This window comes from Schistocerca serialis, chromosome 8, assembly GCF_023864345.2.
Source record: "Schistocerca serialis cubense isolate TAMUIC-IGC-003099 chromosome 8, iqSchSeri2.2, whole genome shotgun sequence".
Lineage (NCBI taxonomy): Eukaryota > Metazoa > Arthropoda > Insecta > Orthoptera > Acrididae > Schistocerca > Schistocerca serialis.
In genome coordinates this window covers 347,309,018-347,333,229 of record NC_064645.1, presented here as the reverse complement: position 1 = coordinate 347,333,229, position 24,212 = coordinate 347,309,018, and the positions used below count along the sequence as shown (strand labels likewise).

At 43.3% G+C, this 24,212-nt stretch overlaps 1 protein-coding gene across 1 annotated transcript in view; it reads left to right on the top strand.

The window, feature by feature from the left end:
- LOC126416726 (probable ATP-dependent RNA helicase DDX27) overlaps window positions 1-24,212 on the top strand; it is an 87,503-nt gene that overhangs the window by 14,819 nt on the left and 48,472 nt on the right. Inside the window, exons 4-5 of the mRNA XM_050084543.1 lie at window positions 14,929-15,095; window positions 18,488-18,709. Coding sequence (XP_049940500.1) covers window positions 14,929-15,095; window positions 18,488-18,709 — 389 coding nt within the window. The remainder of the gene's footprint in view (window positions 1-14,928; window positions 15,096-18,487; window positions 18,710-24,212) is intronic.

Below are 24,212 nucleotides of genomic sequence, written 5' to 3'. Positions count from 1 at the left end.
GTGTGTGCCAGTCCCTATCAGGTAAGCATCTTTCTGAGGAAAGCAATTCGAATAATTGAACCCTAAATGTCAATTGCTGATTAACAATCTATATGAACTGTTGCCCCCCCATGAACCATGGACCTTGCTGTTGGTGGGGAGGCTTGCGTGCTTCAGCGATACAGATGGCCGTACTGTAGGTGCAACCACAACGGAGGGGTATCTGTTGAGAGGCCAGACAAACGTGTGGTTCCTGAAGAGGGGCAGCAGCCTTTTCAGTAGTTGATGGGGCAACAGTCTGGATGATTGACTGACCTGGCCTTGCAACATTAACCAAAACAGCCTTGCTGTGCTGGTACTGTGAACGGCTGAAAGCAAGGGGAAACTACAGCCGTAATTTTTCCCGAGGGCATGCAACTTTACTGTATGGTTAAATGATGATAGCAACCTCTTGGGTAAAATACTCCGGAGGTAAAATAGTCCCCCATTCGGATCTCCGGGCGGGGACTACTCAAGAGGATGTCATTATCAGGAGAAAGAAAACTGGCGTTCTATGGATCGGAGCGTGGAATGTCAGATCCCTTAATCGGGCAGGTAGGTTAGAAAATTTAAAAAGGGAAATGGATAAGTTAAAGTTAGATATAGTGGGAATTACTGAAGTTCCGTGGCAGGAGGAACAAGACTTTTGGTCAGGTGAATACAGGGTTATAAATACAAAATGAAATAGGGGTAATGCAGGAGTAGGTTTAATAATGAATAAAAAAAAATAGGAGTGCAGGTAAGCTACTACAAACAGCATAGTGAACGCATTATTGTGGCCAAGAGAGACACGAAGCCCACGCCTACTACAGTAGTACAAGTTTGTATACCAACTAGCTCTGCAGATGATGACGAAATTGATGAAATGTATGATGAGATAAAAGAAATTATTCAGGTAGTGAAGGGAAACGAAAATTTAATAGTTATGGGTGATTGGAATTCGAGAGTAGGAAAAGGGAGAGAAGGAAACATAGTAGGTGAATATGAATTGGGACTAAGAAATCAAAGAGGAAGCAGTCTGGTAGAATTTTGCACAGAGCATAACTTAATCATAGCTAACATTTGGTTCAAGAATCATAAAAGAAGGTTGTATACCTGGAAGAATCCTGGAGATACTAAAAGGTATCAGATAGATTATATAATGCTAAGACAGAGATTTAGGAACCAGGTTTTAAATTGTAAGACATTTCCAGGGGCAGATGTGGACTCAGACCACAATCTGTTGGTCATGAACTGTAGATTAAAACTGAAGAAACTGCAAAAATGTGGGAATTTAAGGAGATGGGACCTGTATAAAGTGACTAAACCAGAGCTTGCACAGAGTTTCAGGGGAAGAATAAGGGAACAATTGACAGGAATAGGGGAAAGAAATACAGTAGAAGAAGAATGGGTAGCTCCGAGGGATGAAGTAGTGAAGGCAGCAGAGGAATAAGTAGGTAAAAAGACGAGGGCTAGTAGAAATCCTTGGGTAACAGAAGAAATATTGAATTTAATTGATGAAAGGAGAAAATATAAAAATGCAGTAAATGAAGCAGGCAAAAAGGAATACAAATGTCTCAAAAATGAGATCGACAGGAAGTGCAAAATGGCTAAGCAGGGATGGCTAGAGGACAAATGTAAGGATGTAGAGGCTTATCTCACTAGGGGCAAGATAAATACTGCCTACAGGAAAATTAAAGAGACGTTTGGAGAAAAGAGAACCACTTGTATGTATATCAAGAGCTCAGGTGGAAACCCAGTTCTAGGCAAAGAAGGGAAAGCAGAATGGTGGAAGGAGTATATAGAGGGTCTATACAAGGGCGATGTACTTGAGGACAAAATTATGGAAATGGAAGTGGATGTAGATGAAGATGAAATGGGAGATACGATACTGCATGAAGAGTTTGACAGAGCACTGAAAGACCTAAGCCGAAACAAGGCCCCTGGAGTAGACAACATTCCCTTAGAACTACTGACGGCCTGGGAGAGCCAGTCATGACAAAACTCTACCATCTGGTGAGCAAGATGTACGAGACAGGCGAAATACCCTCAGACTTCAAGAAGAATATAATAATTCCAATCCCAAATAAACCAGGTTGTAACGTGCGCGTGGGGCACACAATACTCGTTAAAGCCTGTGCTATGGTAATTGAGCGGGGTTCACCTTATGAGAAAGGATTTTCTTACAGATATCGACCGCGTGTACCTGAATGGTGGAAAATCAGATTTACACTCACTCTGTAATAACAATGATCCGTCAACCAAGTCCGAAATGCAATTACACATCAGGATGGACCAAAAGCAACACTGAAGATGCTACCAATTTAATAATAATACGGTCGCCAGCCTAATTAGGCATTAACTGAGTTTCTTCCCTGTATAAGTTGGTAGATATTCATGCAAAACAACAAGTAGTAACACTGCATAATATAGTAGAATTTTAGAACCAGAAAATCTATTGAACTGATAGTTTCACGTTCTGTACTGATATGGAAAAACCATGAATACATAACGCTACACTAGAATGTATACTACAAAACTTTATACTGTCTATTAATCTGATTAAAATCGGGCATAGGTTACCCTAGCAATAGCACTTTCGTGGCACACACAAAATGTCAATTTTGATCAAGATAAAATACTTATAAATTTTGACTTTTATATTGACTTTAACTTTTGCTGGTCAAACCAATTTAGAACACTTCAGAATTCAAATGAATAAAAGGGGGGGGGGGGGGTGTTTTCTGAAACTGTTATGATCACTGAATTAAAAAAATTGATTACTGAATTTATTATGCGTTCAAGATTTCCGGTATATAAGTTACTACTCTTTTCATCATATTTACTGCTCATTGAAATACCTTTATATCTGTCTCGAAATAATTAAACTTCATTACTATATCAATATTAAAGTTATCTTTCAACTTTGCTAGACCTTCGTTATTCATTTACTGGTTCATTAGCAAAACAGTTCTTTAAACGCCATTCTAACATAGCTAGGTCTGCAAGTAATTATTATTAACACAAAATTTAATTTTTCATTTCGGGACACTCGGATTGTACAATATTTGGAAAGGACCCTGTCTAGGTTACTTGTGAGGATAATTAAATAATGGGAAAGTTCTGGTAAAATTTGGGTTATTATTGAACAGTTCACTCTATGGTCCATACGAATACAGTACTAAAAGTTTCAACCTGCTTGTGTCGATGCGGCGGTTGGCGGGCGGTGAGATGGCGAGGCACAGAGCACACATACAACCACAGCTATGGCTCTTGACGTATCGGCACTTCAATTCTTCTTAGCGTCGCAATACTTTTCCATTTAGTGCCTATGGAATTTTGCCATGCTGTGTGGATGTTGGAACGGCATACCCGAGGCTCAGTGAAACTACGTCTTCCAGGAGAGCCTCCTCGCTCCAGAAGGTGTTACTCAGACCAATGCCAAACTCCAACTACTACTGCTGCTGAGCCTGTTGCGCCGTGCAGTGCCCGTCCGCATTTTCCCGCGCTCGCCTGCCATCCACCTTATACCGCTCTCTTACAGACAGGGTATTCACCCGAGGTTTTGCATTCTACATATCCTAACACATTGCCTACGTATGGACCAGACGCACAGTTACAATTTTAAACATCTTACAACAGTTCCAAAATTTGTTACATTTCAATTCTATCACAATATTACTTGATATTTGACATAAACATTAATCTTCACATTGAAACTTATTTACAGTTTTTTAACACAATGGCATGAAACAAAAAAGAAATGAAATCGGAACATCAATTACACAAGTTTAACGAAAAATAAGACTGAAAGAAAATTACTTATATGTACAATAGTACAGCATTGTTGTTGTTACAAGGTGTTGACAGATGTGAAAATTACCGAACTATCAGTTTAATAAGTTACAGCTGCAAAATACTAACGTGAATTCTTTACAGACGAATGGAAAAACTGGTAGAAGCCGACTTCGGGGAAGATCATTTTGGAGTCGGTAGAAATGTTGGAACACGTGAGGCAATACTGACCTTACAACTTATCTTAGAAGTAATATTAAGGAAAGGCAAACCTAAAAGGTGGCAGCAAAGGACTTGGAAGAGCAGTTGAACAGAATGGACAGTATCTTGAAAGGAGGATATAAGGTGAACATCAACAAAAGCAAAACGAGGATAATGGAATTAAGTCTGGTGATGCTGAGGAAATTACACTAGGAAATGAGACACTTACAGTAGTAAAGGAGTTTTGCTATTTGGGGAGCAAAATAACTGATAATGATCAAAGTAGAGAGGATATAGAATGTAGACTGGCAATGGCAAGGAAAGTGTTTCTGAAGAAGAGAAATTTGTTAACATTGAGTATAGATTTAAGTGTCGGGAAGTCGTTTTTGAAAGTGTATGGAGTGTAGCCATGTATGGAAGTGAAACATGGACAATAAATAGTTTAGAGAAGAACAGAATAGATGCTTTTGAAATTTGGTGCTACAGAAGAATGCTGAAGGTTAGATGGGTAGATCACATAACTAATGAGGAGGTATTGAATAGAATTGGGGAGAAGAGGAGCTTGTGGCACAACTTGACTAGAAGAAGGGACCAGTTGGTAGGACATGTTCTGAGGCATCAGGGGACCATAAATTTAGCATTGGAGGGCAGCGTGGAGGGTAAAAATCGTACTACGAGACACTAACAACATGAACACCGAGAGTCCCAACACACTTGCCTGGGGCTCATCCAAAGTTACTTCTACATCAGACAGTGACTCTCCACATCCAAGATAATATGCTGTGTCCTCCCTTCCAAGAAGTCCTGAATCTAGTTACAAATTTCAGTTGATACTCCATATGATCATACTTTTGACAATAAGCTTAGCTGTGGTAATGAATTAAATGCTTTTCAGAAATCAAGAAATAATGCATCTACCTGACTGCCTTGATCCAAAGCTTTCAGTAGGTCATGTGAGAAAAGTGCGAGTTGGTGAGTGCAGGCTTTCTCGGCGAATTTCATTTATGAAGACTTCACAGGTTGTGAGCCAAGTAGCGTTGTCATCTCGTAGCAACGTTTCGATGGAATGCGTCTCCATCATCTTTGCCTGACTTGGCTGACAACCCATGAAGACTTCATATAAGTGCGAGTTGGGTTTCACATGATCATTGTTTTTGAAACCATGCTGGTTGGCATTCAGGAGGTCATTCTGTTCAACGTACCTCATTATATTTAAGCTCATATATTCTAATATTCTACAACAAATTGATGTCAAGTATTATTAGAAAGTAGTTTTGTGGATCACTTCTACCGCCCTTCTTCTAGAAGGGTGTGTTCTGTGCCTTTTTCCAAGAACTACGCGCGGTTTTTGTTCAAGGGATCTATGACAGAAGAGGGGCTAACTCAACTGCAAATTCAGTATGGAATCTGACAGGGATTCGATTGGGGCCTGGAGCTTTATTCAGTTTTAACGGTTTCAGCTGCTTCTCTAAACCACTGACACTAATACTTATTTCATTCATCTTTTAAGTAGTATGAGGTTTAAATTGGGGCAGTTCTCTTGTGTTTTCCATTGGAAAGGAGTCAGTTTCAGTTCCTGTCTCATTCACTAGGGACTGGACACTATTTTTGGTGCCACTAACAGCCTTTACGTATCACCAGAATTTCTTTCAGTTCTGTGAAAGATCATTTGACACTATTCTGCTACAGTAGTCATTGAAGGCATCACGCATTGCTCTCTTGACAGCCAGATGCATTTCATTCAGTATCTCTTTATTTTTAGCCCTACACTTTGTTTGGCACCTATTATGCAGTAATCTCTGTTTCTTTAGATGTTCCTTTACAGTGACTGTATATGATGGAGGTTCCCTCCCATTATGAACTGTCCTACTGGCTACATGTCTATCCTGTGCATGGTCAGCTAGTCTTTTAAACTTGAGCCAGAGTTCCTCTATGTGCTCCTGACGTGTGCTGTAAGTTTCAAGTTCCTCAATGAAATTGGACACTACCGTTTTTTTTCAAATCTAGATTTCTGAACGTATGTATCTTTCTACTTGTTGTCGTTATCTTCTGTACTTTGGTAATCATTGTTGCAACTGCTTCGTGGTCACTGATACCAGTTTTTATGTAGACATCCTCAATGAGGTCATGTCTGTTTTTTGCCATTAGATCCAGTACATTTCCATCATGAGTGGGGTTACTAACAATCTGTTGTAGGTAGTTTCTAGAGAAGGCGTTTAGTGAAGTTCTACAGGTTGTGGAATGAATTAAGTCTCCTCCAGTGATTACAGTATGATCGGGGAACTTAAGTACAAGTGAACTGAGGATTTCTGTAAAGGTTTTTGTTACATCAGGAGATGAGTCTTTTGGGCGATAGGAGGATCCAGTTATCATTTTATGCCCACCCCTGATACCGAGTCTTGCCCAGACAGTCTCATATGCAGCTTCAATTTCTATCTCAGTGGATGTGAGTTTCTTGTCTCTTGCAACAAATACACCAACTCCATTTCCCATTTGCCTATGCTTTTGATACACACTTAAATTTTCCCCAAAAATCTAACTGCTATCAATTTCAGTATTCAACCAGATTTCTGTATCTAGTATCATGTGAGCTTCACTGCTTTTCAAGAGCACTTCAAACTCTGGCACTCTGTTGTGAATGCTCTGGCAGTTAACCATTAGGATTTTAATACTCTCACCAGGTGTGGCATTTCTTTCAATCATATACTGATACTTCTATGTTTCCTACAGCTGTCCTTATTTGGGTTTGATGGAGAGTTGCCCAATCTAAAAAAACTCTTGTGTGCACCCCACACACAGTCATCTGCCTGAGTAGCAGCCTCTAACGTGTACTGCACACGTGTTCTCAACCCTATGGCGCAAATCTAGGAAGTCATAGCTTAGTGTGTCACAGAACCTTCGAAGTCACTGGATCAGTCCTTCCACCCAACTCAGAAACAAAGGGTCATGGTCATTTATGGGGACAATACTGCAAATTATGAGCTCCGTTGAAACTCTGTGGACAAGATTGGTATTGTCAGCCTTCTCTGTCAGTCGCTGGAATGACGCCAAAATGACCCCCCAAGTGCCTCGCTGTTCTTTGATATGTTCTTGCTTTGCTGTCACAGTGCCCCAGCATTTGCAGCATCCTTTCCCTTCCATGCTGCATCTCCATCCTCTTTCTGTCCTATTTCCCCAACTTGCGGAACATCTCTGGGCCGTTTCTGGAAATGTATTATGCATTTTCGGTAGCCAGTATCAGAATATTCTCCAATGTTCCTTTTTTTCTTTCTTCATTCACCTTCTCCAATCCTTCCAACACTTCAGTGATTGAGGATCATCCTTTTTTTCTTCCCTGTGCACTCCTGAAGGCTGGTCCACACATCTGACACATAACAGGTGACTAGATAACACTTAATTCCCAGCCCTGAGTCAACAGGTAGGGTTCACAAGTATCCCCTGGTACAGACCAGGTTCGTGGGAGGGGTGATTGTCGATTGGTCCCTCTGTCTGGTGTCCTGGAGGTGTAACCTGTGGTGTGAACTATCATCTGAAGTGGGCGCATCCAATTCTGAAGGGGGCCCACAACTGGAAGGATGGCGCCATCGGAGGTGCTGGCAATCAGAGGGGATTTTCTTGCAATGAGCCAATCATCTTCACAGTCAACAGCTATGAAACGTAAACAGAATGAGGCTAACGATTCAAAGACCCTCTCAGCCTGCACCGAGGTTCCCCCTGGTTACACATACTGGAGATGGTCAGTCCTTTGCTCTGGTAAATCCATTTATTATTCAGAAAGGTGTTGATGCAATTGATAGCCCTGTGAAATCCTCCTCTCATTTACGGAATGGGACTTTGCTTTTGGAGATTGTTTCTGATTCTCCAGCATAATAACTGCTTGGAGTTCACTCCTCCATGGCTATCCTGTTCATGTCAAGGCCCATTGAATGCTGAATTCTTCCTGTGGTGTTATTTACACTAGACTGCTCGATGGTCTCATGGAGGCAGAAATCCAAATGTACCTCTCAGATCAGGATGTTATTGTCGTCGATCAGGTGATAAATAAAGTAGGAGCCTCCTTAGTGCCCATGCACACTCTCTTGCTCACTTTTGATAGAATGGTTCTTCCGTCAAAGGTCAAAGCAGGTTCTGATGGGCAATTGTCCACCTCCTTCTTCCCGCTGCATCAACTGCAATGGCGACAATCCCGCCGCCTCCTGCAATTGTCCCATGTATCTCGATGAGCGAGCCATCCAGAAGATCGCTCGGAAGTTGGCTAGTCGGAAACCCTGCGTTCTACCATCTGGCACCTACAGTGCTGTTCTTGTTACATCTCGCCCCTTGAAGGACATGGCCACATAGACATGCATCCTAAAATTCAGTACCTTGGTTGTGAAATCATCCAGCATCATGCTAGCATCCCCGCCTCCTCCTCCTCCTCCTCCTCCTCCTCCTCCTCCTCCAGCTGTTCAACATGCCACCAAACTCTCACTTCAAGGGGTGAAGTCACCAGCTACACAGCCAGCAGGCCAGAAGGAATACTACTGTAAAGACTTCCTACATCCCTGCAGCCAGCCAACATCTGAGACCTCCTCTGCTAACCGGAAAGGCTCGAAGAATTCAAACAAAGGCAAATGGTCTTCACCTTCACCGACTCGAAGATCCTCTTTGACAGTGTGGCAACATGATACCCTCGCCCCACTGACCTCCGTGTCGCCAGAGTGCACAACCAACCGTTTTTCTGCCACGGACTCTGCACGCTGACAGCAGAATAATGCCAACGCTTCTGTAGACCTCATGGTGCAGGATCCTCCTGTCTCTGTGCCCTGTAGCAGTGAGTCTTGGAAGGCTGGCACTCGAGAGCCACTGAGGTGAGACTCATTCATTTTTTTCTCTTCATGACTATCCTCCAATGGAATGTTCGTGGCCTTAACAAAGAGGATTTATGGCTGCTCTTAGTATCGCAGTGTCCACTGTTCTCTGCCTTCAGGAAACAGAATTGTATTCTCACAACCACTTTGAGCTCTCACCTCTCTTGCTGGTCCATATTGACTCCCAACCTCTGGGGTCAGCATTCCATCACATGGGGAATCATGTTCTTCATCCGGGATAGCATTCAGTCAATCCAGGTACCTGACTACCTGCCTTCAAGCTGTTGCAGTTTGCCTTTTCCTTCCTCACTTGCCCTTTTTGTTTTGTACCATTTACATCCCTCTGTTATAGATGCCACTAGGGCATACTTCCTCTAGCTTATTGTTAGGCACTCACTTGGCTGACCTTAATCACCTTAACCTCTTCTGTCTTAACACAGTAGGACCCACATTCCTTTCACACTGCATGCGCAACTGTTCCCATTTGGATGTATCCTTCTGCACTGCCCAGTTTTCCCGTCATCTTGAGTTGTCCATTCTCTCTGACACATACTCAGGTGCTATTCGTTTGCTAACTCCTACCCCAGCGCCATGCACACCCAAATGGCAGGTTATTAAGGCCGACTGGAGGATTTACTTCTCCCTGGCAACCTTCGACGAACATCATCTCCCCAGTTGTGATGACCAGGTGGAATATCGTACAAACATTATCCTTACCACCGCAGAACATTCCATTCCTCACACTTCCTCTTTACCACACTGTGTCCCAGTCCCTCGGTGGATTGAGGCATGCCGTGAAGCAATTCGCGCGTGGAGACATGCTTTCTGTGTTTTTAACCATCATCCTATGATCGTAAGCTGCATTCATTATAAACAGATGCATGCACAGTGTCATTGCAATCTTTGGGATAGCAAACAAGCTAGCTGGATTTCATTCACTGGTTTTTTTAACAGTTCCACTCCCTCTTTAGTCATGTGGGCCAACCTCTGATGGCTCTCTGTGACCGAGATCCATTTCTTAATTTCTGGCCTGACAGTAGCAGGTGATGTCATCATGGACCCTATTGCTATCACCTTGGGCTGCCATTTTGTGGAGATTTTCCTCCACGGCAGAAAAATGAAAGCCATTGTTGATGCTCCACGAGTAAAGACAATCGACAAATCGCTGAAGATGCTGCTCCATGTCTGTGGAGAACAGCAATAGATGGCAAAATCGTCAATGAAAAGGGAGCCAAAAATGCCTGACAGGAAGCAAGCCATTATAGGGTTAATGGCGATAGGAAAGAGGACGACACTCAGGACAGAACCCTGCGGCACACTGTTTTCCTGGATAAAGATGTCCGTTAAGGTAGAACCTACACATGCCTTGAAAATATGGTCTTTTAAAAATTCCTGAAGGAATCCCCATGTGTAGAGAGTACGGAGGATACCAGTCCTCCAGCAGGTGTCGTAGGCTCTCTCCAAATCGAAAAGCATGGCCACAGTCTGGGATTTCCACAGAAAACCATTCATGACATGAGTGGACAAAGTGATGAGATGGTCAGCCGCACTCAAAACCCACACCATGCAGTGTTAGTAAATTGCGAGACTCGAGCGATTATACCTGCCAGGCATGAAACATATGTTCCATCACCTTGCAAACACAGCTGGTGAGAGAAATGGGGTGGTAGCTAGAAGGAAGGTGTTTGTTCTTACTGGGTTTAGGTGTAGCTATGACAGTGGCTTTACGCTGGCATCTGGGAAATGTCCCCTCTGCTCAAATGCGGTTGTATGTATTAAGCGGAAAGTGCTTGCCTGCAAGGGAAAGGCGCTGTAACATCTAAATGTGAACAGCATCAGGCACTGGGGTGGAGGACTGGGATAAAGTGAGAGGGCATGATCTAGCTCCTTCATACTAAAGGCGGTATTGTAGCACTCATGATTTGGAGAAGAGGAGGATATCGTCTGAGCCTCCTCCACTCTCTTCCAATGGAAGGTTATTAAGCCTTTCCCAGCGGCTTGTATGACCACTTCTCGACCCTCTCGCCGCGAGGAGATCGTTTTAACTAGGATGCTTATTGGGCACTGTCTCTTTAGCCATCGCCATTTGTTAAGTGTTGCTCCTCCACTTTGTGCACATTGCGCCCAACGTTTGACTGTCTGGTATTTCATGATAGAGTGTCACGTTTTTAACTGCGTACATTCCTGTGTGTGTTTGCTGTCTGAGTTATCGACCTTTTCAGTGAACGAAGCACAGGCTGTTGACCACATTTTACTTTTTATCTGTCGGAGCAATATGGCAAAGGCCATACAATTTTTAGTTCAGCACCTCTGCTCTGTATGACGTATTTTATATACTTTTCTCCACGTCGCTATTTTTACCTGTGTTCTCATCCATCAATTGGGATTTACGTGAAGCCATTTTTAACTCCTCTCTTTGTCTTTGTGTTGTACAGTTTTGATATGGACGCGTAGTACCCAAGTTGTTTTTGTGCCCTAAAACAAAACAAAGAAAAAGCAAGATTGACCTCAGAGCCAAGACAACAGGCATCATTTGTTCCAACATGTACACCAGCTACAGTTGGTTTTACCCTGTTCCATCAGTGGCTGCCGAAATAGCCTCTTCGACATTGAATGAGGCCCCCAAGCATACAGACTAAGTGCACCTGGTGTCTTTTCCTGTCCCTTGCTGCCATTTCCCTTAAGGGTACCGGCATACGCTGTGTGTTTGAACTGCCAACGATTAATAGACCTCTACCATTTTGCATTTGCCTCCTCCTGACACCAGACAAAATAGGCGATGAGAGTCGCACTGGCTCAGTTTCAATGAAAGACAGAACTTCAGACTTGTTGGTTAGGGGAATCTCTACAACACCCTTAATCCTCCATGGCCCCTGCACACCCCGTACAGTATGCCTAGATCTACCACTGACATGCCACTCACAGTCAAGAGGACTAGTAATGGCAGATCCTGTACTTTCTGCAGAGGGGACAAGATCAACAGGAGAGGATAGTACCTGAGGCACCTCTGGTAGGTATTGCGGGTACACAACTCTCAGGAGCTCTCCCAACACACCAGTTCACGGCAGCTACTAATCGTTTAACAGTATTTAGGGTGATTTCCAGCTGCTTGCAAATGTCAACCAACTCATCCTATGTTTCAGAACAGCATTCACAGTGGGGCTGCATTTTGGTTGGCTGGTGCTTGTTGCTTGTTGGTACCTCCATTGTGACAGCTGCCACCCATTCCACATCAAACGGTCCCTTCCCTACAGCCGAGGTCTTCGTGGCAAATGAATCTGCTCCAGTCCGGAATTCCTGAACCATTATACCAACAACCTGAAAACAGCTTTTGCGTCCCGCAACTACCCTCCCGACCTGGTACAGAAGCAAATAACTAGAGCCACTTCCTCATCTCTTCAAACCCAGAACCTCCCACAGAAGAACCCCAAAAGTGCCCCACTTGTGACAGGATACTTTCCGGGACTGGATCAGACTCTGAATGTGGCTCTCCAGCAGGGATACGACTTCCTCAAATCCTGCCCTGAAATGAGATCCATCCTTCATGAAATCCTCCCCACTCCACCAAGAGTGTCTTTCCGCTGTCCACCTAACCTTCGTAACCTCTTAGTTCATCCCTATGAAATCTCCAAACCACCTTCCCTACCCTCTGGCTCCTACCCTTGTAACCGCCCCCGGTGTAAAACCTGTCCCATGCACCCTCCCACCACCACCTACTCCAGTCCTGTAACCCGGAAGGTGTACACGATCAAAGGCAGAGCCACGTGTGAAAGCACCCATGTGATTTACCAACTGACCTGCCTGCACTGTGAAGCTTTCTATGTGGGAATGACCAGCAACAAACTGTCCATTCGCATGAATGGACACAGGCAGACAGTGTTTGTTGGTAATGAGGGTCACCCTGTGGCTAAACATGCCTTGGTGCACGGCCAGCACATCTTGGCACAGTGTTACACCGTCCGGGTTATCTGGATACTTCCCACTAACACCAACCTGTCAGAACTCCGGAGATGGGAACTTGCCCTTCAGTATATCCTCTCTTCTCGTTACCCGCCAGGCCTCAACCTCCGCTAATTTCAATTTGCCGCCACTCATACCTCACCTGTCTTTCAAAAACATCTTTGCCTCTGTACTTCCGCCTCGACTGACATCCCTGCCCAAACTCTTTGCCTTTACAAATGTCTGCTTGTGTCTGTGTATGTGCGGATGGATATGTGTGTGTGTGTGTGTGTGTGTGTGTGTGTGTGTGTGTGTGTGTGTGTGTGTGTGTGTGTGTGTGTGTGTGCGCGCGCGAGTGTGTACCTGTCCTTTTTTCCCCCTAAGGTAAGTCTTTCCGCTCCCGGGATTGGAATGACTCCTTACCCTCTCCCTTAAAACCCACATCCTTTCGTCTTTCCCTCCCCTTCCCTCTTTCCTGATGAGGCAACAGTTTGTTGCGAAAGCTTGAATTTCATGTGTATGTTTGTGTTTGTTTGTGTGTCTATCGACCTTCCACCCCCTCCCCCACCCCGAGTGATCAGTCTTCTGACTGGTTTGATGCAGCCTGCCACGAACTCCTCACGTGTGCCATCAATTATTTTCTGCATGTATGCCAATCTCTGTCGTCCTCTACAGGTTTTCCCCTCTACAGCTCTCTCTCTCTAGCACCTGATCTCTTAACAAATATCCTACCATCCTGTCCCTTCTTCATGTCAGTATTGTCCATATACTCCTTTCCTTGCAGATTCTGTGGAGAACCTCCTCATTCTCGTACTTTGTCAGTCCACCTAATTTTCAACATTCTTCTATAGCATCGTATTTCAAATGCTTCAATTCTCTTCTGTTCCGGTTTTCCCACAGTCCATGCTTCACTACCATGCAATGTTGTGCTCCAAACAGTTAGATTGCAGACTTTAGTGGTCATATGCAGATGGCCTATAACTAACAGCTGAGGTAGCCGAGCACCTGCCATCCAAGAACAAGTAACAGAGTTCCTGTAACATTCTGTGTCATCCCGCACCATTGTACAGAGATTGGCAGTAGCTGGACAAGGAAATTACTGTCCCGTGTGTAGACTGTCTTTAACGTAATGCAAATGGTGGTACCATTTTTGAATTGGACAGTACTCATCCATATGTGTTGTGTGTACATATGAACTGTCTGCGTGATGCTGAGGTTCTGCCATGGCCAAACAGGTCCCCATATCTGTTCCCAATGGAACTTGCATAGGTCCAGCTCTGATGTCAACTCTGTGGCAGTGTCAATATCCAGGATATCAAGGATGAATTACAACAATAATTGTGGGCCAACCTGCCTCAGAAGATAATACAGTAGCTTTATGACACCCTTGCGAATTGAATCAGTGCATTAGTCCAGGCCAGAGGGCATACGACATCATACTGACAAGGTCCAATATTGCCAAGTTCTTTACAATATTGCCAAGTTCTTTACAAATTAGACTCACTATTTTCACCACTGAAATAACATCACATACTCTCCCAACCTATGAAGTTTCATTTTGTTTCCTTCTTCCCTTCTGGGTGCTTAAATATTTATTTATTTACTTATATCAGGCAATGTGTTTAGGGAAAACAGTTGTGGTTCTGGAAGTTCAATCTGTGAAATTGTGAAGTTTTCATTTGTGGAGTCTTCATATCAAACTTTTACATTTGCCTTCCACACGCCCACCTCCTCTCTGTCCCAGGACCCTAACTTCACTTGTTACGCTCCCACAATGTCTCGCCCACAGTGCACCCTTCCTCTTATTTGTCTCCCCGTGCCAGCGATCATTCCTCCACGCTGTTTTTATCGCACACAGCTAGGATTCGGTGATGCCAGTGCCCTTGTCACATTCTTATTCTGCGCACCTGCTACATCTCCCTGCCACGTTCCTATCCCGTGCACCTGCTATCCTTCTCCCTGTGCATGTGTGTGTATTTCATACTCTAGCTTAAAAAAGGATTTGTTCAAAAGCTAGCAAAGTTTTCAGTCTTGTTTATGCGCCTTTCAGTGACGCAGTATTTCTACTATTCAGTGTGTTGATATCTTTACTCCAAATTATTTATTTTATATTTACTATTTGACAAGAAACATTTTCTTTAACCAGATGACATAAAAGTTAAAGAAAAGAAATTGAAAGGAAAGAAGAAGATGAAACAGGAGCCAGATATCGAAGTTGATGAGGAAGCAGAGAAAGAGTTCTTTGAAGATGCCCCACCCTTTGAAGAGAATGCTTCGTTCTACCAAATGAACCTTTCACGCCCACTTTTAAAGGTAAAGTTTGTACTGTTTGTTTTTCTTTCTGAATTTAAATTTTTATTTGGGTTTGTTCCATATGAAATACTTGCAGACTTCATACCTTTCCTGGTATTAGATATAAACTGTTATGACATCAGATGTATTAACAGTTTGCAAAAGCTTTTTATCCCATTGGTAACTGGGGAAGTGCTCAGGGTAAATGACAAGAATTCTCACACCATGGGCCCACATAGTGCTTGGAACTGAAATCTAACTGAAGCCGAGAATAAGTAACAGCAAAATCTTTAATTCAAAATAAAACAAGTCTCCATAAAATAGGCGGGATTGCCGTGGTTGTGAGACATTTACCACCACAAAAAGTGTTGTTATAAGTTGCAAGATTCACAGACTTCAAATGCAAAATAATATGAATGAAGAGAGGTGCAAACGTTGGGACAAAAATAGTAATCATTAAGTGGGCTCTTATGTTAAGTATCAAAGTGGCTATTTTGGGAAGTGCAGATATTAATGAGTCATAAAGGAGGCAAAATTAGTTGTAATTGATGTTAAGTGTATGTTCTGAGAATTTTTTCTGGGGTTAAGAAATGTGGTTGATAGTTGTAAATTAGTCTATTGAAAATAATGTCAAAAATTTGTTGCCAGCCTGACCAGTAGTTCTCGGGAAGGAAGAAATCCATACCTCATTGTTATAGGGACAGCAAATTAATAAACAAATAAATATAAGTATGAGGACAATTTTTGCCATTTTACTTATCCATGGGAAGTGTTGGTACACAATGCAGCAGTAATGGTTCTTGTGAACAATACTATTGATTTTTGGGAATATGCTGTAATTTGGAGTTGGCTGCATAACAAGGTCATGATGATGTTTCGTTCTGTATTTTTGATAAATTATTTTTCAAAGTTGTCTTTGCAATCATAAGATATTTGTAATTCTTTTTATAATTTTTTGAATTTGGTGAAATATTTTACTGGCAATTTTCAAATTGTAATTGCCATCCATTTATCAAAACCAATTGGTATTCATCAGTCGAGAACAATGTTAGATAAGCTAAACAGTAGACAACTGCATAGATTGCTCAGATTTATTCGCTAATGTAACAAGTGCGAACCCAAGTAAATGTGCTTCACAATGCATTATTGGAATCTTCTGGTATTAATCCTACCACAAAAAATTTGCTTCTCATAGCAAATTTTATAGATTTCAACAATTTGAAGTAGGACAGATTTGTTTCTCACCATATAGGTAGGTGTTGAGCAGCAGACAGACATATTAAAAAGTAGACTAAGCTATTAAACAATGTCTTTCATGATTCTAGATTCTTTCATCAAATCTAGAAAAATACACACACATACACACACACACACACACACACACACACACACACACACACACACACAGAAATCACAAACACGAACAAACAAACCACTGTCGTCTGCATGCAGTGGAGCCCAATTCAGCATCTCGATACTCGATATGACAGTGGCCATATGTGTGAGAGATGTCATTGTATGAATGTATAAATATGTGTGTGTGTGTGTGTGTTGGGGGGGGGGGGGGGATTGTGAGTAAGTGTATGGGTGGTTTTCCAGATCTGATGAAAATGTTGTCCAGTAGCTTAATCTTCTTTTAAATGTGGTTGTCTCCGTTTCAACACTGCCTCTGTCAGGTGAGTAGCAAAAGCCCTTTTGCTCCTTGGCTCTTATAAACAGCCTTTCCTTCAGGAAAGGCAGCATTCAGCAGCAGCAGCAGTCTTGATCGGCATATTCCATTTATGCTGAATACCCTACATCTCACAATCACATTAGTAACATCGGTAAATGAAATATTAATCTTGGAGCTTAATGTACTTATCCTAATCCTGAGAGAGCTATGTATTCAAAACAGAGCATTTTCAGTGTTCAAGATCGTCTGTCTCCTTACACCTGTTTTATATTACTAACCTCACACATATCCCACTCCAGTCCCATTGTAACAAAACACATGTGCATCCACCACAACACAAAAAACATGCGACTGGTGGTTGAGACCATAGAATTAGTATTTCTGTAACCCCTTTATTAAAACTGTTAATTATTGCCAATATTTTTTGACTTAAAAATAATAATCTGTGTGTCCACTTTAAGTCTTAGCAAATAGTTTCAAATTGCAGTTATAAACAACCCTTCTTTATGAACAAAGGTTAAAATTCTCTTCTCAGTACTGACTAATACATGCAGCTCATTCCCACTGCATGACTCAAAATATGATTAACTTTTTACATAGTGCATGCGAAATTTAATCTCTGTTGTCTCACGAGATTGATTTTGTCAAGTACTCTTTCCTCTGAGTAAGACTCCATGTGTGCTTGTCCTAATATTAAGCATCCTGGCCTTACATTATGAGAGTGAGCCTCTTTCCAAGACTGCTCCACTACTGAAATACATTGCCAATTATTTTACTTACTAAAACTCTTAATCATTGGCTCTATCCCCACCTCAGCCAGTTACACTCTCCAAAATATTCTGCCCTGTAGTGTGAAGAACAGCTGCCACTATTATAGAGCCCAACATTGTCAAGTTTTCGTCAACATCAGGGGAAATTGCAATAGGCAGATGATCGGGTCTGGGGAGAAAAAGAATATTACGCAAAATTCTCTGCTTCAGCAAACTCTGTCTTGCCTATCTTCTGCATATCTACGTAATGGCACCTACTTTCCTTCAAACATTAGGTCTTGTAAATGGTAATTACTCCCTGTCCTTAACTATGGATATTGCAAGTGGCTAGTGTGCATTTGAGTGACACTCCCATCATGACCCACCCTCCCATGCTCATTCACCATCCATATCTCGCCCAACCTTCAACCCTCATTCATTTTCCTATCTTTCTTCATTCACTCACTCACCCACTCACCCTCCTTTGCACTCCTTCACCCCTGTCTGCCTTTTGTCTTCCCTCCCATCATTTCTTCTTCTCACTTTCTCCATCACTCCCTCTCAACCCACTTCCACCATGATCTCTTGTTATCCCTCTGTCCCTCCTCTTCCTTTTCATCCCTCTCCCCCTTTTACTGCTGCTGTTACATAATTCTGTTGTAGGTTTCAAGCATTATTCCTATAATCTGCACTGCATGTATTTTGTTTTTTATCATAGTCTCTTAACTTATCATTTAAGCAAGCTCTAAATGAAAACAACAAAATATTGTTGCACCCCACTCCAATGGCAACCACATTTGTTGTTTGCAACAGTGTTCAGTTTGCTGTCTGACTTAGAGCTCTGAATGCCTCCATAAGCATGAATGATATTAAATAGTAGAGGACACCACCTTAAGTACATCTGTTATACTAATTGTATGGCATAGTGCCACATTGATCTCTTAATTACATATAATAGCTTTGCAGTGAATATAATTTATGTGTACTTACAGGCAGTAGCAGCACTGAAATTTGTACACCCAACACCAATACAGGCAGCAACCATTCCTATTGCACTAATGGGGCGTGATATATGTGGTTGTGCAGCAACTGGAACAGGGAAGACTGCTGCATATATGTTGCCAACTCTGGAGAGGTTGCTTTACAGACCTTTAGGAGCAACCACAGTAACAAGAGTCCTTGTTCTTGTACCAACAAGAGAACTTGGTGTGCAGGTAAGTTTGTGATGCCTACAACAAAATTTTTGTCCTTTTGTTTTTCTGTGTGCAACAAAACATTATTTTTGCAATTCAGTGTATGTTGTGTTACAAACAAAAATAATTCGAATGGGACTGAAGAAGAAATGCTTGAAGTAAAAGATACTACGAGGGTTGTTTTTTAAGTAAGGGCCGTTCGCGCGTATAGTCCCGTAGTCCGCGTGGACGCCGCAACAAGCCACCGCGCCACTTGCCGGCATCCTTCCCGTTCACACTGATGCAAGTTGCAGCTCTGTAGCTGATGTGTACGCATCGCTGTGATACTTTATAATGTTTACGATTATTGAATCGCCCGCCGCATGTGAGATACAGTCAGTGATACGTTTTTTGACCACGAGAAGCCTATCAGCTGCAGAAATTCATCGTCAGTTAACAGAAGTTTATGGCTTGAATGCAATGAGTGAAGGTAAAGTGCGTCAATGGGTTAGAGAGTTTAAAAATGGCCGTCAAAACGTCCATGACGAAGAACGCTCAGGCCAGCCCTCTGTGATCACTGATGATTTGGTGGCTGCAGTCGAAACAAAGATTCGTGAGGACAGAAGATTCACAATTTCTACTCTTTCTTTGGAATTTCCACAAGTTTCAAGATCGGTTTTGTACACAATTGTGTCTGAACACCTAAACTTTAAGAAACTGTGTTCTCAGTGGGTACCCAGACTCCTCACAGAGGACCACAAAGGGAAGAGATTTGCCACTTCATTGGACTTTTTGATTTGTTACGAGGCAGAAGGGGATGACATGTTGAGTCAAATTGTCACTGGAGATGAAACATGGGTATCACATATCACTCCCGAAAGCAAGCGACAATCGATGGAATGGCGACACACAACCTCACCCATCAAGGTCAAAGCCAAACAGACGCTGTCAAAGCGCAAGATTATGGCAACTGTGTTCTTGGACCGGTGCAGAACCATAGGCTGTGCAGTAGAGTGGTCTAGTTTGCTGAAACAGCTTGACACTGGCCACTCAGATGACATCTGATAGATTGTCATGCACATATACAGTGCTATGTAGTTGTTGCAAAGACTATAGGGTGTGGTTCATAGGAAGAATTCAGGGGTGTGAAGGCAGTATTTTATGTGACATTTGTGCCACCAGCATTTGAATGCTGCTTATCTGTTAGGGTTGGATTAACCAAAGAAAGTCAACTTAAGAAGTGCTAAGTGTTTGATAACTTGTTTACTTAGTCATAAGAAAGTATTACTGATACATACAGCAACTCCAGTAGGAGACTTTACAAGAAAAGTATTCTAATGAATGCAACCTAAACTCATACGGCATATTTGGCTGGAAGGCCCACAGTGGTAGATTGAGCACCCTAATTGGAAAGGTTTTACTTCCTTCGTGCACACTGGCACCTTTTCTTCAAAAGGTCTTAATTGTATCTGTTGACAATAGGTGCATGTGTAGTTTAGTGTTACATGTTGATGTGAAAGGTTGCTTTTAAAATTTTGGGGACATGCCCTCATAGAAGATGGTAAGAACAAACTATCCCCTCCTCTTTGTAGAAACTGTGTGGAAATCATAGTGATAAAATTGTAAACATAAAGGTAAGTGCATATGTGTGTAGGCATTCATTCCTTCCAAATGCCATTCATGATTAGAATGGGAAGCACTGCAGCTAATACTGATAAGAGGTTTGTACTGCCACACATTGTGATACAGTTTGTTAAGTATGATGAGATAGCACAGCATTTATGACATGGACTTGAATTTAGTAGGAATGAGATTAAATTCGTTGTCCAACCATACTGATCGACGTTTTTTGTGATGTCTGTAGATGAGTTCAGGCATATGATTGGAGAATTACTTCAACACTGGCACAGCTACTTTTTTCCATCATCTTTTCAACTCCAAGCCAGTGTTGTATCTCAAGTGACCTTGAGGGACATTAAACATAACCACCCTTCTTTCTAGTTTGAGAAGTGTACCTGTCGAGTAAACTGTGAAAAAAATATCCTGTGAAGAATATTTCTCGTTTTAACTCTTGACAAAAGATAGTCATGTTCTGGCAGAGAAAGTGATTGATCTCTTTCTTTGAGCTTGAACAGAGAGTAATTGGCCTGTTTGTTGTGGTTCATTATGAATGTGTGTGTGTGTGTGTGTGTGTGTGTGTGTGTGTGTGTGTGTGTCCTCCTCCAAGTTATATTAAGTTCTATTTCACAATATCATGTAGACACATTTGATCGTTATATCATCCTCTCACTTCGTATTTTCAGTGAAAAAGATCAGCTTTCATTTCCTATTTCAGGAACAAGTGAGACAAAACTGATCCATATGACTTACCTTAAAAGGTAGATTCCCCCCTATGGGTCTGGGGGTCAGAATAGGTCTGAGGTATTCGTGCCTATCGTAAGAGGCAATTAAAAGGAGTCTCACATGTTTCGGCCTTTATGTGATGGTCCCACGTAGGGTGTGACCTCCATTTTTCAAAATTTTCCTGAAGAGCAAGTCAATTGGGGAAAGGCGCCTTACATGGTCCAGTGTGCATTGAGATCTTTAGCCCACTTTCTTGTCATCACATTTGAGTCCTGCTCATTCTCCATCTCTTGGACCAGGACACCTTCCTAGGTGCGTTTTCCACCATACACTATGCAGTGTCGCTATCTGCATCAATGATGACCATGGACTTCTTTGCTCTTGATATCCAGCATGGTAGCCAGTCCATTGTTGTGGGGCTTCCATGTACCCTGTTGGTTGTAGCCCCCTGACCACACAGGGATCACTCTGCTGATGTCTGTGCAGTTAACTCCCCACATATGCCAAGGGGTAGATGCCCATTCCTCTGGGGCATCGGGTCTCCCGGCAATGGCCATCCTGCCAGGTGGCATTTGCTGCAGCTGGGTGGCACCCATGGGGAGGGCCCCTCGCCGGAGTGGGTGGCATCAGGGCAGATGACCTGCGATGAAACGTAGTCCATCATCTCTTGCTGGTTGTGAATCACCAGCAGTCTCTAAGTGAGCAAAGTCTATCTTCAGTGCCAATAACCCCCTTCCCCTCCCTGGCCACCCCATGGGAGGAATGCCAGACTAAGGATTGGGGAACCTTTCATGACGATGTAGCCTCAGTTTTTTGTTGAACATTTAGAGGACAAGTTTGGGGAGATGGAAGGATTGTCCAAAATGAGATCTGGGTCAGTCTTGATCAAAACAGCATCCTCTGCCCAGTCACGGATGTTACTCGCTTGTGACAAGCTGGGGGATGTTCCTGTAACCATCACACCCCGTAAGAGCTTAAATATGGTCCAGGGTATCATATTTCACAGGGACCTTCTTTCGCATTCTGATGATGAGCTGCGCGCCAATTTAGAGCGGCGAGGTGTACATTTCATCCGGCCTGTCCACCATGGTCTGAGGGATAATCTCGTTGCCATCGGTGCCTTCATCTTGGCATTTGAGGGTGTGTCAAGGTGATGGTCTCCCACTGTGATGTAAAGCCCTATGTTCCCCACCCCTATGCAGTGCTGGAAGTTCAACCATATGTCTTCCTGCTGTACTTCCAGTGTCACATGTCAAGATTGTGGACACTCATCACATCCCAATACTCCATGTGCCCCACGTCCCATCTGTGTCAACTGCAGAGAGCACCATTCGCCTTGCTCACCAGACTGCAGGATTTTCCAGAAAGAAAGGAAAATCATGGAGTATAAGATTCTGGATCGACTGACCTAGACTGAGGCTAAGAGGAAATTTGAACGCCTGCATCCTGTACGTATGACATCATCTTATGCCGCCGCTACAACAATTCTGGCACCATCAGCTCCACCAACCCTAGTCACCTCTCAGAGCCGGAAGACTACACCTGCCCCCTTGATGGTGGGGGGCAATTCCCTATCTGTTGCTCCTGCACCACCTACTTCGGGAGCAACCCCCCCCCAACGCCTGTCCCCATTTCTAAGCCAGAGAAGCATAAGTCTTCTTCAGCTTCTCTCACTAGGAAGGGTCCCTTGGGTCACTCCTTTTCCAGATTTCTGCTGGTGGGAAAGAAGACACCCGCCAGTGGCTTAAGAGCTCAACAGCAGCTGGTCGTAGGGCTTCACGCTCATGCTCAAAGTCCTCCCAACCAGTGAAATCCAAGGACCAGCGAGAGAAGTCCAAAAAGAAGACCCCTAAGACCAAGGAAATTGCAATGGCACCCACATTAATGCTACATACAAGCTCTGCGTCTGAGGATGGGGTGGAGATTCTGGTGTCCGCTGAGGACCTAGATCTCGCCAGACCCTCAGACACAATGAATATAGACTGCTCAGGCAATATGTCAGTGGAAGCAGGTGACCCTGAGGTGTAAACTGCCTTATTGAATGTTCCATGCCTTCCCAGTCTCACAATGACATCATCCTCCAGTGGAATTGCTGTGGTTTTTCCATCCATCTGGCTGAGCTATGGCAACTGTTAAGCTTTACACCTGCTATCTGCATTGCGCTTCAGGAAGCTTGGTTCCCGTCAGTGCGGACCCCTGTCCTCCGCAGCTATAAACCCCTGCCCTCTGCAGCTATAAGGAATATTACAGCGACTATAATTGAGTGTCAGGTGGAGTTTGCGTTTATGTCCTAAACTCAGTATGTAGTGAACCTGTGCCCCTTCAAACCCCTCTTTAAGCTGTGGATGTCATAATAAGGACGACACAGGAAATAGCTGTCTGCAGTGTATATCTTCCTCCAGATGGTGCAGTACCCCTGAATGTATTAGCTGCACTGATTGATCAACTCCCTAGACCTTTACTACTTTTGGGAATTTTAACGCCCATAACCCCTGGTGGGGTGGTGCCATGCTTACTGCTCGAGGCAGAGATGTCGAAACTTTACTGTCTCAGTTTGACCTCTGCCTGTTAACTACTGGGGCTGCCACACCAGTGTGGCTCATGGTAGTTACTTGACCATTGATTTATCAATCTGCAGCCCAGGACTTCTCCTATCTATCCACTGGAGAGCACATGATGACCTGTGAGGTAGTGACCACTTCCTCATCTCCCTGTCACTGCCCCGGCGTCAGGTCCACGTACGTCTGCCGAGATGGGCTTTAAACGAGGTGGACTTGGAAACTTTCACCTCTGCTGTCACTATTGAATCTCCCCCACAGGGTAACATCGATGTTATGGTTGAGCAGGTGACTACAACAATTGTGTCTGCAGCAGAAAACACGATCCTTCGCTCTTTAGGGTGCCCAAGGTGTAAGGCAGTCTCTTGGTGGTTGCCGGAAGCGATTAAGGAGTGTCAGTGAGTTCCAAAACGGCATCCTTCGCTGGAGCATCTCATAGCCTTTAAATGGCTCTGTGCCTGCATTCACCAACTTATCAAACAACGGAAGCAGGAATGTTGGTCGAGATGCGTCTCGACCATTGGGTGCCATATGTCACCTTCCCAAGTCTGGGCAAAGATGAAACGTCTTTTCGTGAACCAGACCCCAACAGGTGTTCCCGGTGTTAACCATAAATGGTGTGTTATCTACTGACACAAATGCGA